Genomic DNA, 17661 nt, shown 5'->3' on the forward strand with positions numbered 1-17661 from the left:
AGGATCTGAGAGAAGAAATTGTAAACTATTTTGAGTACAACACTGGGAGTGTTGAGTCTGCCGGTACACTATGGGAAGCTTACAAGGTGGTGGTGAGAGGGATAGCTATAGCCAAGTCTAAAGGGCTGCAGGGAGGTATATTAAGGGAACTGCAGAAGGCAGAAATAAAGCTGGAGACAGTGATCAGCAGGGGAGGCAGCACCAAGGAGGAAGCTGAAACTATAAGCCAACTGCAACAGAAGTGTGCAGGACACTGGGAGAGATTATGTAATCTAAACTATAAAAAATATGTACACCGGCAGCATGCAGGTTGAGATAAACCAGGAAGGATGTTTGCATGGTTGTACAAAAGTGAGACCCCCAGACCACCGATCAGAGCAATAACGGGGGAGTATGGGCAATTAGGGGACACTCAAGAGGGCATAAATCGAGAGTTCCTTGAATACTATAAACGATTGTATGGGGATGAAGGAGGGAGTGATGGCAGGGAGATAATGGACACACTGGAGGAAATAGGCATCCCACAAATAAGCACGGAGGAGCGAGAGGACTTAGACGCCCCAATCACTCTAGAAGAACTGGAAGAGGTGGTAGTGCAACTACCCACCAGTAAGACTACGGGGGCTGATGGACTCCCCAGTGAGTTTTACAAATCGTATAGAAATAAGGTGCTTCCCCCACTGCTGGTAATGTTAAATGAGGCATTCAAAACAGAGAGGCTACCAGAATCTCTGAGAGAAGCGATCATTATCCCACTCCCCAAACCCAACAAGCTAGGCAAGGATTGCGGATAGTATAGACCGCTATCGATGCTGAACCAAGATAGCAAAATGCTCACGGCAGTGTTGGCAAATATAATGAAACGAGTCATAAGCAAACTAATACACCCTGATCAGACCGGATATGTCCGGCGCAGGAACATATCTGAGAACCTTAGATGACTTCACCGGGTTATAGAGCACACCGAAGGAGACTCGGTGAGATTGCAATTGTATCGCTTGATGCAATAAAAGCCTTTGACTCTGTCAAATGGCCCTGGCTGAGTGCAGGCCTGACTAACTATGGGATGGGGCCTGGGTACCTCAAATGGGTGAAATTATTGTATAGTGCACCGCTAGCCAGAGTCAAGACGGGAGCGATCATTTCGGAGAGGTGGCAACTTGGTAGGGGCACAAGACAGGGATGCCCGTGGTCTCCGATGTTGTATATCCTAGCACTGGAGCCCCTGGCAATATACTTGAGACAGCAGTATGGGGTAATAGGGATCAGTATATAAAAGGGGAAACACATTTAGTTTCGCTATATGCAGATGACATGTTGCTGTACGTACGATAACCTGAGGAAAACCTCCAATATATACTGGAGGTGATGAAGCGATTTGCATTGCTGTCTGGAAAGCAGTGAATCCCAAAAAAACATGCATATTCCCGTTGGGGAGGTATGTAGGGGGCCCATGTGATCAACTACCAGTCTTACAAATACCATGGGAGATTAACACGTTCAGATACCTGGGGATAGACATTTATCACACAGTAGAGGCAGAACACCAGCACAACACTGAGAAAGCGGTAAAGAACATCAAAAATAGCATGAGGTTCTGGACTAAGCTCCCCTTGGCAATGATGGGAAGAGGGGCGCTGTTGATGATGGTTGTATTGCCAAGATTATTACATTTCTTCGAGAACATACCATATCTGATATCAAGGTGATTCTTTATTAAGCTATAGAGCATATGCAGGGAATTTCTATGGCATGGGACTAGGAATAGAATTGCCCTTTGGAAGCTGCAAAATACGCATGACAAATGGGGTATAAAACTGCCAAACTATGAGATTACCTAGCTAGTCAACTACAATACATGGCCAAGTGGTTATCAGAAGATCAGAAGCGATATGGCTGACCAAATTAGAGTTGAGAGAACGCCCAAAGATGATGGCACTGGGAAGGAAGTTATGGCGCAAAGCTTGGCAGGTCTTGGAGAACACAACCCTGTGTTCTCTGCAAATGCCGTTAGTGGCATTGACAGGAGGAGATGGGCAATTAATGAAGACGATTCGAAGGCACTGGGAACCGGTGGGGATCGTAACAGTGGGAGACATATGGCAAGAGGGTGATATAAAGGAATTTGGGCGCAGGTGGAGGAAACAGGGTTACATGCGGGGCAGTATATTACATATAACAGAATGGTACGGTGGATCAGAGAGACATGGTCGGACATAACACTAGCAGAGCAGCCTGACGCAGCCATAGAAACAATATACTGTATAGCAGGAGGAGGGCATGAGATTTCTAGACCATGCGAACTAATGATATCTAGAGTGGGGAAGGAATTGGCCCAATTAAGACATAACTGGGAAGAAGATGTTGGTGAACCCATGAGTGACGGGATGTGGGAGAGGGCCCAAGGATACCACAAGAAAGTATCTAGGAACGCGAGACTGCAGCAAATACAGCTATATGTAACCCACAGAGCATATATGACTCCCCAGAGAATAGCCAGATGCAAGAGCGCAGGACGACAAACATGCCCCAAATCTGGGGAAGAAAACGCTGGGATGACACATATGTTTTGGGCATGTCCAGAAATTGGGAAGTTCTGGGAAGAAATACCCTGCCGGCTAGATGATAAAGGGATTAACATAAATGTTGAATCAGCGTGGGCATGCATGATAGGAGGGTTCCATAGACCACACCAATTAAAACATGTAAGTAAATTAAAGGACTGGCATATATACTCGCCAAGCGTAGAATCGCCATGGGATGGAAGGCATGCAACAGACCAAGGGTAGAAGTGTGGTGGAGAGATCTTCAGAAATGGACTGAAGCTGAAACAGCAGTGTGGCATGAAGCGGGCAATAAAGAAGGGGAGGAAGAAGCGGAAACCCTGACGGCTTGGAAATACTTAGTGGCCACACTATATGGCCCATCCAGGACTGCTCAAGCGACCAGGACTCTGTCGAGGACATAGAAAGGGGAACACCCTAGAAGTAGATGCGGATCGCGAAGTGGAGTAGGCTCCAGTTGGGGGGAGGGAAAGGGGTAGCAGTAGACAATGGATGATATATGCAAAATGTTGAAATATTGTGACATGCACTGCAAGGTTTTGTTGTATGTTGTTGGTTTGTGATAAAATTAATAAAATTGTTTTAAAAAAAAAAAGGATTTAGGGACATATTTGAATAAAACTAACTTGTTTCCACCTAACTAGGCAATGTCCCAATCTCCTGGCTCCTATATTCCAATGATTTACTATTACTTGAAAAAACTCTGATAGGGTTGCAGAGGAAATGACTTGCCCTAGAGCAATATGCCTTGACAAACTCCTTAATCATCAATGTGGCAAAATCTAATATCCTAATAATGTCACAAAAAAAGGTACTAAAGAATTCCTCTTTGGGCCATTGGTGATCTAATTTCGGAATATATTTCACCTGCAAGTGGATATAAATGCCAATAGCCAGGAGATCCCCGTAAAGTGGATATAAGGCGCAAGGTGGCGACAATGGCAGCGCAGGCTCCAATTGTGCATAAGAAATACAAGAAATGTTCCTGTCTATCTGTAATCGCATATTATTAACAAAAAGCAGTCCCCATGGTAATCTATGGGGCGGAGACAAAGTTAAGTGAGCATATGACCACTTGGGAGAAGAAGGGTTATATTGGGATATTATCCCGGGCTAAAAACATACCCGTTCAGATAATTTGTTTCGAATTGGGACTATTATCTTTTAGGATCATGGTTTTGTGGTGCTCAATAGCATTGTATAGGGAATGTCTTTTAGGCCAGCATGCAACTGCCTCTCTTTTGCCGATAATTGCTCAAATACTTGAAGAACAACTCAGTAAGTTTAAATTGGACGATGGAACAGAAATCATGTAGATTCTGTCACAATGACACTAAGCCATATTTTAGGTTATGCCCTAAGCTTTTAGCACAAAGGAGGTTATATTTTTACAGACATTTTGCAGAGTTTGTAGCAGTTACTGGCAGGAGGATGTTTTTCCTAGCTACTGTTTTCGTGTCCACCAGCAGGAGGAGCGTACAATTACTTGCCGAACTCGCAGAGCGAGGCGGAGCTTGTAGCAGTTACTGGCACAAAGCTGTTTTCTATGGCTACTGTTTTTGTGTCCACCAGCAGAAGGAGCCTACAATTACTCGCCGAACTCGCGGAGCGAAGCCGAGTTCGAGGCTGAGTTTGTAGCAGTTACTGGCATGAGGCTATTTTCCCTGGCTACTGTTTTTGTGTCCACCACCAGCAGGAGGAGCATACAATTACTTTCTGAACTTGCGGAGCGAAGCAGAATTTGAGGCTGAGCTTGTAGCAGTTACTGGCAGTTAGCAGCATTAGCCGGGGGTTAGCTGGGGTGCCACTATATTTAAGTGTGTTTATTTGTAAATCAACAGGAGAAATTATACAAATGCATTACATGAAGCTTCTCATATCGTGCAAACCCAGAGTCCCGTTCGCCCATCCCAAGCGTTCCCCGGCGAGCATAGTTCTCAGGCCTCAATCGGACTGGTCTGGTGGTGGTAGCGGGTCACCCATGGCGTGAAGGGCTCTTGCAATCAGGCGCGGTTGTGGGTCAGGGCCGGGTAGTTCAGGTCATAGTCCTTTACTGGCGCCCAGATGTCTCGAAATCGGTGAAGCAGTCCCGCTTTGGCTGCCGTGACCCTCTCGGCTATCAAAATATCCCAGAGTTTAACCCAGCAAAGGGCCATCAAGTGTCCGTCAGCAGACTTCCAGGTGCGGGCCACCGTGATCTTAGCCGCTAACAAGAACTGGGACACTCTTCTCCCCGACCGCGGGTATGAACTTGGCAGTGGAATCCCTAGGAGGACCTGTTCGGGCGTGAGCGGAATGGTCACCTGGGTGACATCCTTTATGGTAGCTAAGCAAAGGGTCCAGAACTCCTTCACTCGGGGGCAGGTCCACCACATATGGAAGTAGGATCCTGGAAGGCCGCAAAGTTGCCAACAGTGGGGGTCCGGTGCCGGTTGAAGTTATGAAGGCGTAGAGGGGGATAGTACCAGCGCAGGAGTAGCTTATGGGCACACTCCCGGTTGGTAATGCAGCGTGATTTTGTCTGCGTTCTTGTCCATATGTCCACACACGTGTGGTCCTCAATTGTGTGTCCGAGGTCCGTTTCCCATTGAGACATGTAGGAAGGCCTAAACTGGAGGGGATCCTCCTGCAGCAGTCTATATAGGGCTGAGATCCTTCCCCGGGCCGGTAGGTCATTCACCGTCAGCTCTAGTGAGGTGTAGCTGCCGCCCGGGTCTGCGGGTGGGAGCACCAGTGCCTAAATTGGGCGTAGGAATATCTATCTGTTTCCGCCAACTGGAAAGTCATCTTGCAGCGTTCAAAGGTTAGGGGGGAATCCCCCTTGAAAAGTTGTCCCAGAGTGGTGAGGCCCCCTGCGACCCAGTTTCTAAAGTTTTGGGGGTAGGCCCCGGGGGAAAAGGCTGGGTTGAGGAAGATTGGGGAGAGCGCACTCAGGCCTCCTGGGACACCACGGTGTCTGCGAGCCCACTCCCAAGCCCTTATCGTTTGTTTTGTGGTGGTTAAGGTGCCCAGCCAACTTCGGCGTAGGGCTGTAGGTAGGAACGGGAGGAAGCGAAGGGGGGGAGTAAGGCAAGATTGTTCGATTTCCACCCATTTCGGCTGACCTGTAGCAAGCCCCCATGCTTGGAGGTGGGCTAGTTGCGCCGCCATTTGGTATTTACGGAGGTCGGGTACCCCTGGAACTCCCAGTCTCGTGCTGGCCATCATTGTTCTCCGTGGGATGCGTGCTTTCTTTCCCCTCCAGATGAAGTCCACCATCTTTCTTGGGAGCCGCTGTGGGGGGGGAGCGGAATGGTGATCGAGAGGGTGGCACAGGCATAGAGGAAGCGAGGAAGTAAGTTTATCTTGCATGCCGTGATGCGGCCTAGGAGGGAGATCTCTTGTGATTGCCAGCGGGTCAGATACTTTTCTAGTTCCTCGAAGAGTGACGGGAAGTTAGCCCGATAGACTTTTGTTGGATGTGCAGGGATCTGAACCCCCAAGTAGGGGATCGATTTGATGCTCCACTGGAAAGGACCTCTCTCATCCAAGGCCTCTCGTTCAGCCGAGGTCAAACCCACTCCCAGCGTCGCTGACTTTTGAAAGTTAATCGCGAATCCTGAGACCACCCCAAAGTTATGGATTTCAGTTAAGGCCTCCCTCATGGAACGCTCAATGTTTGTAATGGTGAGCAGAACATCGTCCGCATAGAGGGCCACTTTATGTTGCGCAGAGCCAGTACTCAGGCCACTGATTTGTGTTTTTTTTCGGACTCATTGAGCCAACGGCTCCATGGCCAAACAAAGAGCAAGGGGGACAGAGGACATCCCTGTCGCGTTCCGCACGTGAGGGAGATCGAGTCCGATAGGCGGCCGTTGATTCTCAGCCTAGTCCTAGGGTCCTGGTAGTTCGCAAAGATCCTCTTCAGGAAGGTCGGGCCAAAGCTAAAGGCCTCTAGAGTGAGGCGCAGGTAAGACCAGTCCACCTTGTCGAACGCTTTGGTTGCGTCCAGCGCCAATAAAGCTAGTTGTTGGGAGTCCCGAGTGGCGATCTCAATGAGGTCCAGAGCTCTGCGGATGTTGTCTTTTGTCGACCTGTGGTGAATGAAGCCCGTTTGATCCGGGTTTATGATGTTCGGAAGGATGGGTGCTAGACAATTGGCCAGGATCTTGGAGTAAATATTGGCATCCACATTCAGCAAGGCAACGGGTCTGTACGAGCTGATATCGTGAGGGTCCTTCCCAGGCTTGGGGATAAAGACTGTGATAGATTCCTGCATTGTTGGGGTTCCCGTTCCAGTGGCCACGAATGAGTTGTAGAGGCGAGCCAGGGGGGCCACTAATTGGGGCCGAAAGATTTTGTAGAAACGGGAGGAGAATCCATCCGGGCCCGGGGCTCTAGATTTTAGGCTCTTAATGGCTGGCTCCACCTCCTTGGTCGTAATCGGCGCTTCAAGGTCTTCCCTGGCTGCCGAGGACAGGTGCGGGAGGGCCGCCTCTTGAATGTATGAACGTTGCTTGGTCAGATCCATCAGGGCCGCCATCATTATTTCCAGGTGGTGAGCGGTTGCCAAACGTACTTTCTCGTGGTCCGTGTAATGGATCACCCCCTGCGGATCACGGAGGCCCAGGATGGCTTTCCTACTCTTCACCTTTGCCAGTTTGTTCACCAAGTGTTTGTTGGCCTTGTTGTTGTGGGCGTAGTACCATTGCTTGGTTCTGGTTAAGAGATTCGCCGTAGCCTCAGCGTAGTGAGCTTCCAGCTTTTTCCTAGCCATTTGTAGGATCCTGTAAGATTTGGGGGCCCAGCCCTTCCTTTTGTGAGTAGCCTTTGCTTCACGGACCTCAGCCTCCAGGACTGCTCGAGTCGCCTGCTTTATTTTATGGAATGCGGCACCTTGGGCGATCATCTCTCCTCTAAGGACCGCTTTCATGGCATCCCAGGTGTTGGCCGGGGAAGTGTCCTTGTCCCGGTTTTCGACGAAATAATTATTGATGGAGCTGGCGATTGAGTCTCTCACAGCCATGTCCCCCAGAATAGGGTCATATAAGCACCACCGGCGGCGTGGAGAGGGCTCCGGGTCATAGGACCGCAAGGTCAATGTAACTGGGGCATGATCCGAGAGGATCCGGGGGCCAATTACCACATCATCAGTGAAAGTCAGGATCGTGCCTCTATATTTAATTTTGGTAGCCTGCCTTCAGTATACAACCTCTTACTACGCTTCGATTGGTGTTTTCTCTCTAAAGGTTGACTGCCAAAACCCGCACGGTTTCGTGCTGGTAAGTCTCTTTTGTAAAATTCTACATTCTGTACTTTATTGACCTCTACTGTTCCGAAGACTAATTGAAGCAAAACGCGAAGTCAAATGGCAGCCGGCAGCTGCCTAATCATTTGTTACGAGCTCGGAGACTGTGGGGGGTTGCCGCTCAGCCTTCCCCTTTGACCCGGGACCTTTTTAACTTTTTATTTTACCAGCTGCTGGACGAAATTAAGGAGCACTGTAGGCACGTTTCCAGAGCCTGCGGGGCTCCCCTATTGGGGGTTGCCCTTTGATCTGAATTGTGCACTAAGAACAATACGACTGCTCCTCTGTGCTCGTTTGGCCTGATGCCCTGGTAATACTGCTGCAAGCATTAACTATCAGACTGCAGTCTGGGTTAAGAAGCTAAATGGGGCAAGATCAATTGTCGGGTAGTTGCATTACAACAGCAACGGAAAAACAATGTGGGGGTCCTACCTCACAGAACCTTTTCATTGAGGGCCTCCCCCCGGTGTCAACTTCATTATGCAAATTCTCCCCAGTTTCTCATGCTGGGGAGAAGCTAGATCAGGGGGTGGGCTCTGTCAAGACTCCTGGACAGACAGTCCCAAAATTGAAATTAGACTTGGATGATCAATTTAATCCTGGGCCCCTCCACCCACATTGGTGGTTAAAGCTGACATTCATCTCTCCAATAGGTTGGCAAGTCTAAGTACCGCAATTAATATGCAATTGGTTCAGTTTAAAAAAACCCAGGGCTATTCCTGGAACCAGGCCAATCTCAGGAAAACGGGTCATGGACCATTATTTTATAAAGGCTGCAGCAGCCAGTACTGAGCTGAAATCTCACCAAGAAATTAAAGGAAAAGCGATGTTGGATCATTCCATTATAAACTCACATTTACACTTTGCTGGACCAAAGGATCTGACTGATATTAGCATTATTGAACTTGCCGATCAGGCAGTTGAACAGGAGGCAAGTTTGCAACCGTGCTGAAACTGTGGTTCAACAAACATGCGATGCGTCGTTAAAGGATTTGCCATCGGCGCTCACTAATCTAAGGGATAGGTATAATACTGGACACGACCAGGGTCATGCCCAATCTCAATTTGATGGTTCAGGGGCATTTGGCGTTCAGAGTGACTCCACCACACTCTGAGGGAGATCGATGAGCGAATACGCCTGACTCACCCTACTGTCTCTGCATTCAATATGGTTTTGAGTTAATTTGTCTCATTGTATGATAACATCTAGGCAGAGTTAAAATCCACTAAATGTTGGCAGATGTGACTAGTAAATTGGAGGATATTAGGCTTGACATGCGCTGTGGGACAAATGGCGCTTGTCAAAGGGAGGTGGGGGTGTATGTAGGTGGGCAACATCTTAATCCTATTCGTGTTGAAAGCTCTTCCAAATTATTGAAATTTCAGATAACAACCCGGTGCCCACAGGCAGCCATGGCTGGCTGGATTGAATCTATCTGGTGCCCAAGGGAGGGAGCGTCTACCTCTGCTCTGCCAGTAGTAAATGCTAGGAGTGGACGGTATGTAGGTATGTATTCTTTTGGGGAACGAGAGTGAGAATATTTGTGAACAGGTACCTCACTGGGACAGAACAGTTGGGGCACCAAGCCGAATAGATGCGCTCGAGGACACGGGGCGGGACAGCCGGGGAAACTACCCTCTTTTGTGAACATTGGTGTGGGACCATTCCCCTTTGGGTGGGAAGTGGAAGTGGTAAATCTCTGTTATTGGACGAACCAGTGGATATTCCCCCAATGTCTAACTATCCCAGAGTGGCATTGGGTGTGATTTTCTCAGAAATAGCATCTATGGCACTGGTGGGCTCACCTGTTATTGGGAGAGTGGCCTTCCCTGAGAAAGAACACCTAAGCACCTGTATAATATATCTGAACTCTCCCTTAGTGAAGGAACTAATCCTCAATTAAAGTGAGGGCCTACTGAACCGAGGGTTTGAAATTAAGCAGGTGGAGATGGAGAAGTGGGCCCCTATTGCAAAAATGACAAGTAGAGAAATGTGCTCCCTCAGGTAGAGAATGAGAGTGTGGGTCATGGGAATGGTGAGGTAAAAGAAATAGACTGGGCTGTCATCTCCTCCTTGTGGCAGAAACTGGACCCATAAAAAACAAATCTGTGTAGGCACTGAGTGGAAATCATCTTTTTACCAACCCGCTCTGCCTGGCCAATTTGAGAGAGGCCAGTTGTATTTGTTTACAAGAAACGTGGCTGACCTCTATACCTATACTGGATGGTTAGAAAATCTTCACCCAATTAGCAAAAGGGAGTGTGGGTGGGAGGCCCTCAGGGGGCCTGCTTATTGCAATAGAAAATACTCTGGGCTTTAGTGGGCTAATTTTTTTAAACTTGCCCTTTGGTATACTTGGGGTGGACTTGACTTCCGGTGAGTGACGATATTGATTATCAATATATACTGGCATAAAGGTAAGTTATTGGTGGATGCCTTTGTCGAGAAAGTGTGCCAAGTTATTGACGAGTGGTCAGGGAGGTTTCTGAATGGTAGAATCTTAGTGGTGGGAGATCTAAATGCTGATTGTGGTTTCCAGATAACCCCCTAGGATCTCGACATGGACCAAGCGGACCAGTATGGGAAGCGAGAGCTAGGGAGAGCTTGGTATGTGGGATTGGGGGGCTGGGCCTGCAGCCTTTGGTAGGGAGAAAGACTCAGAATCATAAGAGTGCGATTGGCACACTTGGCATAGGGGGAATATCTCTTTCCTTTTGGATATCTATCTAGACAATTTCCTTATGAATCGATGTGTGGCGTTTAAAGTGTTAAAAAATTATTGGAGCGATCATTCTAACAGCAACCTTTGATTTGATATTTAATACTAGAGAATTCCGATTCCAGCCCCATGTCACCACTGGTGGTCAGTCATAATCCCGAATTCAGAATCCCGAGAAAAAAAAATCTCGAATAAAAAAGGCCGAAAAAAAAAATATCGAATTTTCATATATTTTTTTTTGGCTCTAGTTATATAATTAAAATAAGTAAAAACAAAATAAAGGGGGGGTTGGGGGGGAACCCCCCCATTTCGAACAAAAAACGTCATAAAAAAAAATTCGATATTCTTTTCGGCCTTTTTTATTCGAGATTTTTTTTTTCGGGATTTCTAAATCCGGGATTATGACTATAAACCGTCACCACTACTGCGGCAGGCAATGCAATAAGATGGATGGATATAAATATCTGTATTTTGAATCAGAAACTGAGGGATACCCTTAATTTAACTACCCTCAATTGAAAACTCAGTAATTTCAACACAATTGAGTTTCAGAGATGTATTAGTCTCCTCGTCTTCGGTATCTCTCCTAGGGCTAGTATTGGGTGCAATGGCCATGTTAGAAATACACATCGCTATAATGGGGACCTGGCCTCCACGAAATGCACCATGATAAGGAATATGAGATTGATCCGTCGAACGAACATGGATGAGGGTACTCGTTATGAGCTTGTGAAGAAAATTAAGCAGTCCTATAAAAAAGACTGCAAGTCACTAAAAAACAGTCTATTGCAAAGGATGTTTAGACTATGTTGGGGGTCCTGATCAATGCAGAGGTCAGCACTTTCTAGCAGCTGATCAATGGCCAAGACCCAAATAATGTAGTTTCCCAATTAAATAGCATCTGAGTTGGAATGGGTTGAGTTCTTTGAGGAAAGTCTTGGGCCACCAACGATCTACCCCTCTGAGACTTTTCGTATAGTATCATATGGGGCACTCCCTTGATATCAGTGTTATCTATTCCTTGATAACTAAATGTAAAAGGTCTAGAGCCCCGGGCCCAAATGGCCTAACAAATAATACCTTCAAGGCCGTTCAAAATATATGGCCGAACCTACGATACCTAGAATTTAAGGATATCTTTGGTACAGGGGATACACCACAGTCCTGGAGCACGGCCCATGTGATACCCATTTACAAGTGGCTGTATTTTCTTTTATTGTTTTTCTCCTGATCTTTTTTTCCTTCCCGCTCTTTCATTCTCTTTTCCTTTTCTTTTTGTATACGATTTTTAAGGACGGTTATGTGATTTTATTGTGACAGTAGATTTCTGTTTATTTTGAATTTAAGAAGGATTAATTAAACCAAATGCAATTAAAACAATTTTTAAAAATTGTTAACTGTAGATGAAATGTGGAGTAGGATTTTTAATGGGCACCATGTCTCGGTAATCTTAACAGTGATGAACTTTCTATAGTTTTTAAAGCCTTTATAAGTGACTATCGGGAATTACTTGTGATTGGAGTTTGGGAAATGACTGGGTGTTAGGATCTAGGATAACACTTTATTGGTGCATTGATGATTTTGATTAAACGTATGAATTGTTTGTTTTTAATGTATTTGCTAAAATGGTGCCTTATTAATGTTTTCAAGGGTGTATTTCCCATTTCCAGAAATTGGACAGGACGAATATGCATTTGCCAATGTTGTACACTTTTTATGCCTTAGAAAGGATTGTAAAAAATCATGCCCTGTGCAGCAGTCAATAAGAGACATTTTACCGTTGCCTCATATGAGATTGGTGTGGTCCCACGTTTAAGTTTCTTAGCTCATTGCCACGCGCACTGGTAGGTATATTTGTTTTAATCACTGAAAACGCATAAGTGGAACGGCGTCTCCCTCTGGAAAAAAAAAGTGGGCGGACGCCGTCCAGCCGCGTGTTCCCCGACTCCTGCTCTGGTTAATATTATAATCCCAAAGACAGCCCCATTAAGACAAAAATAAGTACTTGCTGCATTGGTAGGTAACCGTGTGAAAACTACCTCTATCCCGCAGGCTCAAAGCATGCCATGAAGCCCTAGCTCTGAGACAACATGACCAAATAACGAAAGCCCGTATCAATCTCCACATTAATTACGCCCGCCCCCCGTAAACCCCTACACCGCCCCTATTTCACACGAGTTTTCTATGTCTTACTCTCTCCTCGGACGCCACTGCTCTCTTCTTTTCTCTCCCTTTTAACTCACTTTCTCTCTTTTTTGCATTTCTTCGCTCCCTCATGCTTAATTTCGGCTATTCTTTCCCTTGAGTCATCACCAGCACAACACGTACCATTTTTCCCTCTGCAGGCTCAGGTTACCGCCCTTCATTTCTTCTGTGCCACTCCTCCTGAGTCATCTCGCCTCTCCCACCACCGTTACTCCTCCTCTTCCTCTCCCATCCCCCACCGCTCTCTGATGTAACCACCCCGCCAAGGCCCTGCTTTTTTGCTGTGTGCAATCTGCTCCTCTTGAAAAACTAGCCACATTTACCAGGCAGGGAGAGGCTTCTATTTAAAGTTGTCACATGCTCCTTTTTTTTTTTTGGTCAGTTAGAGAGAAAAAAAGCCTGCTCTTTTTCTCTCTCTCTCGTCGCCTTCTCTTTTGCAATCTGCTGAGCTGGGATATAGAAGGGTTGAGCTGGGCCCCCTTCCTTCCTCTGCCACGGCCTTAAGGTGTGGTGTGTGCCTTCTCTTTGCCTTTCTAGGGCCCTGGTTACATTGTGTAACCTCAACCGAAACAACAAGAAAAGCTTCAAGCCCGTTGGACAAAGAAGCGCCGAGAAAAGGGGGGAAACCGTCTGCATCGGCGAGGGAAAACAACCCAAAAATTGCCGTAAAGGCGAACCGGAAAGAAAATAACTAGTCCTAAAACCGAAGGAACCGGGGAGAAAAAAATTGCTTTTTCTCCGCAACCCTTCCCCCTGGATCTAAGAAGCGCTCGTAGCCTTGGTTTTGGTGGCTTGAAAGGATTTTTTTTTTTTTATTTTTTTTTTTTAGGGGATTTTTTTTTTTTAGTCCTATTATTTTCTACCGGCTTTGTGTGAGTTGAATTCGAATTTGAGGAGTGACTGGACATTATGCAAAAGGAGAACATAGCTCGTGATGAGAACAGGAACCCTAAAGAGATCCTACCCAACCGAAAGGACAAGCTCAGCTCGGGTGAGCTGGAAATGAACCAGATCAACAGCAGGATTGGCAACAAATCAGGTGAGGAAAAACAAAGGTGTGAGTCAACGGATTTCATTGTGAACTGGATCTTGCATATGGTTGATGTAGGGTGCCTTTGTGATCCCTTTTAGGGGAGGTTGGTGAGGGTGACCAGCTTTATGCTTGGAAGTTCATAGACGTGAGGGGGTGGGCGTACTGTTAATTTGTAGCTTTAGATCATTTATATCCAGGTTGGTTGTTTTTATTATGGCAACGATCGTCCTTATCGACTCCTTTTGTTGAATGGCTGCTTTCGTATTGAGTCTAGAAGCCACCTATCTAACCGCGGAACTGCGCTGAATAAAACCAAAATGGTTGCATGCCTCATGATTCAAAACGGTGTTCTTCAGATCCAAGGTGCGACGGGCTACGTTTTTGCTCGCACATAAGCTGAAGTGTGTGAGGGGGGGGGGCGCGGCGGCTCTGGCTGTATGATTTACACCAATATGTAAAAACGTGGTTTACGTGGCCGTAGGGTTATCTAAAATGGGAGTCGTACTACTCGAGGCCAGTTGCTAAAGCGGCTTCACCCGCCAAGCACGCTTTCTAGTTCCAAGAAGAGAAGTGCGCCCCACCTACAGACCCTGATCACCATATACAGGCCATGGCTTATGGTGAGGTGTATATTGGTTACAATAGTCCACCCACTGTGTGTGTGCGCCTAACACGAGACCGGGATTCCTCCAGTGTATTAACGCAGTTTTGGTTTGGGCGGGATTATTTGGAGGTGGGGTACTCGCGTTTTGTATAAACTGTTCTGTGAGGAGGTTAACGGGTGGCACTCATATCGGGCTCCCTCTAGGGTGTCCTGTGGATGCAGACGCCCCGTCGGCCCCGAGAGCAATCTGGGCCCAGGCACATGCGAGATGCAGCCATTTCCTGCTCGGTGCAGTGAAGCCTGCCGGGTAGGCCACGGCCTGAAATGGCTGAAGAAGGGCAGGGAAAGATTTCCATTGCCGGCTGTGTAGAGTGGGCGATGTTACGTTTTGGAAAGGGCACTAGACATTCGATAGCTTATGATTTTTTTTTTCTCCTGGTGAAACACTATTGTTGCGACGAAATTTTCTGTTTGTGGGGGGGAGGGGGTTGGGTAGGGCTAGGCGTTGAGCGGCGTAGAACGCTGCGGAGGCAGTTCCGCCCCCCGTGTGATTTGGCAGGGGGGGGGGGGTTCCCAATGTTTGGTTTGAGCCGTGACGAAATGTATTTGGGGCGGATCATGGGAGTCTTTTTGCCCTCGTATGTCCACAACGCTTACCCAGAAAGGGTAAACTGGTAACAAAGTAACAATTTGAAATGTGGGCAAACGGGTACCCAAGTAACAATTAAAATGAAACCTTGGCGGGGTGGTGTATCCCGACCCCTTATACGGGCACCGGACGGATTTGAAATGTCCAAGATATTTATTGGAGGGAGCTGCTCTCGTGACCACGGACGTTTTATAATCTTGGATATGGTAGGACAGGCTAATTAGTTACTACCGTAGTAGTTGTGCAACATGTTTTGGAAGGGGGGGGGGTTAAGCGTTCACTGGAGGGCTGTTTGGGGTGGAATGTCAATTGTAGGCTTCACTTTTTAAAATCTTTTTGGGGCGGAATAAGTGGGGGTTGTCTAAAGTTTCGTGTGGGCACTACGGACAGTAGTTAGTGTTTGGGAAGACAAAAAGTACCCACAAACAGCAATACATAACATAATTACACAATAAAAGAATAACATTCCACCCTCCTAAAACAATGCAATATTTTTAAAATGACCAATTCAAACCCTTTCCATTAAGTTTCCTCAGCGCAGTCTTTAAACATTATAATTAACCCCAATCCACACAGATTGATCCCACCCATAATGGGTAGCAACAGTGCAGGTTGATGCAGAAGGAATCCCTGGCCATGCAAGAGTGGTTTTAAGCGTGCGATCTCGTAAGAGGAAAGCTGGAAAAAATAGTAAAAAATTGGCCTAGTCTTCCTTGGGAGTGTAATTTTCATTGCCATTGGACCAATCCACCACCACTGCTCTTGTATTCAACATGCTCAGGTGGGTTGTGTACCCATTGCAAATATTTCTGCAGGTCTGCGTTTGGAATGATCTCATGTTTCCTATTAGCGGGCCTCTGGATCTCAGATGACTCCCTATGATCTGGAACATCCTTCTATAGCTCTCAAAACGTGCACGGCACAACATCTCTCATAAGAAAATGTTGAGCCATATCTTTCTGGCACCATTGCCTTTACATACTTAAGCCAGCCAGGGAATCTTCAGGTAGGGGTCCCTAGGAACCAAGTGTTTGAAACTCCTGAGTTAAACCAGCCTTGCTGTCCCTGCAGCCTACCCTAATGATTTACGGGCTGAGCTGCGATGGGGTCACTGATGAACCTGTATCCCAATTCCTGTTGAACTTCAAAATTAGGGGCCGAGCGTGGAAGCCCCAATATTAGTTTAAAAAAGTGTTCTCTACCACATGTATGGGCTCAACATTGCTGCATCCCCACAGCTCATGCCATAAATGGCAACAGAAATAGCTTTCCCATTATAAACGTTTCGCACCAGCTAAACCGATTTAGACTTAACAAGCCCATGGCCCATGGTCTCCCCCCCCCCCCCCGCCCCCCCTTCAGCCTGTTTGAACCTTGCAGCCTGCTTGGTAAAATGGGCTACAGCGCTAAAGTTTGATGGGAATCTAACCCCCAGATAATCAAAAAGACTCTGGGGATCAAGACCCCCTTACTGAACATGGTCTGATATTTTGGAGGACACTTCCCCTTAGTACAGACGATGACTGCTGGTTTTTGGGCATTAACCTCCAGATCCAGGGAATACTTGAAAGAAGCATAATCATTAAAGCGCTGCAAGGGTTGGAGTGTGGGCCGGCAGAACTGCATCACCCAAAAATGGCACATGCTGGCTAACCACCCTGGGGACATCCAGAGTGGAATTAAGTAAATGGACATAAAGACCATTCATGTACAGACAGAAAAGCAGGGGGGCCAGCACACAGCCCTGGTGCACCCCCGCTCCACCTGAAAGAAAGCAGTGCACCGTCCCTGCACACTCCCACAAGTCACCATGGATGAAGTAGTCTCTCCAGAAGATCCACCAGCACACCTTAACAATTCATGGATCTGAGCACACACCAAAGCTTATTACGATTGCCCTTGTCAAAGGTGGTGCTCAGATGCATGAAAGCAAGAAAAATAGGTTCATCCTTGATACACGCAGTGAGCCACCACCAAATAAAGGTTTAAGGACTGCTCAGCCGTTCCGAGACCTGGTCTAAAACCCAGTTCAATGGAGGGTAAGAACATTGTTACATTCCACCCAAGACTCGATTCTCAACAGGAGGACCCTTCCCATGATTAAGCGAAATGGGTCTATGACGCTATAGCACCCTCTGCCCTTTTTTAAATATCGGCTGAATTACTGCCTGTGACCAAGAAACCGGGTGCATACCCCTTACACAAATAGCATTAAAACCCAGAGTCAAAATCGGGGCCCAGACATTGTCAAGACCTAGAGCCCTATTTCTGGCTTGGTATTTTACAGCTAATACAATTTCCCCCAATTTTAATTTTGTTTCCCTTCCATTGAGTATGGCAACTGCAGGGGATCTACGGCCAGTGGTCGTTCAGTAGCCACCACTGCATGATCTCCACTGTGGAGGGCGTGAAAGTGAGCCACCCAAACCTGATCAGAAACCATGACCTCAGCGCCTCTTGACTTAAATTTGTAAAAAGAATGGCCATTGTACGCTGTCAAAAAAGCTAGCTTCATTAGTGGTGGAAGAATTGACACATACCTTTCAGGAATCTGTTTTAATTTCAGTCTTCCTGGCGGCGGTCTTTTAAATACAGCGCA

General features: G+C 46.9%; 1 protein-coding gene across 1 annotated transcript in view; it reads left to right on the forward strand.

Annotated features, from left to right (window-relative positions):
* The first annotated feature begins 13056 nt into the window (after positions 1-13056).
* Positions 13057-17661, forward strand: part of LOC138581007 (FMR1-interacting protein NUFIP2-like) — a 65411-nt gene continuing 60806 nt past the window's right edge. The window contains exon 1 of the mRNA XM_069652006.1: positions 13057-13815. Coding sequence (XP_069508107.1) covers positions 13686-13815 — 130 coding nt within the window. The 5' untranslated portion in view covers positions 13057-13685. The remainder of the gene's footprint in view (positions 13816-17661) is intronic.

The sequence above is a fragment of the Ambystoma mexicanum genome, chromosome 3p (genome assembly GCF_040938575.1).
Source record: "Ambystoma mexicanum isolate Mex_15411 chromosome 3p, UKY_AmexF1_1, whole genome shotgun sequence".
Taxonomy (NCBI): domain Eukaryota; kingdom Metazoa; phylum Chordata; class Amphibia; order Caudata; family Ambystomatidae; genus Ambystoma; species Ambystoma mexicanum.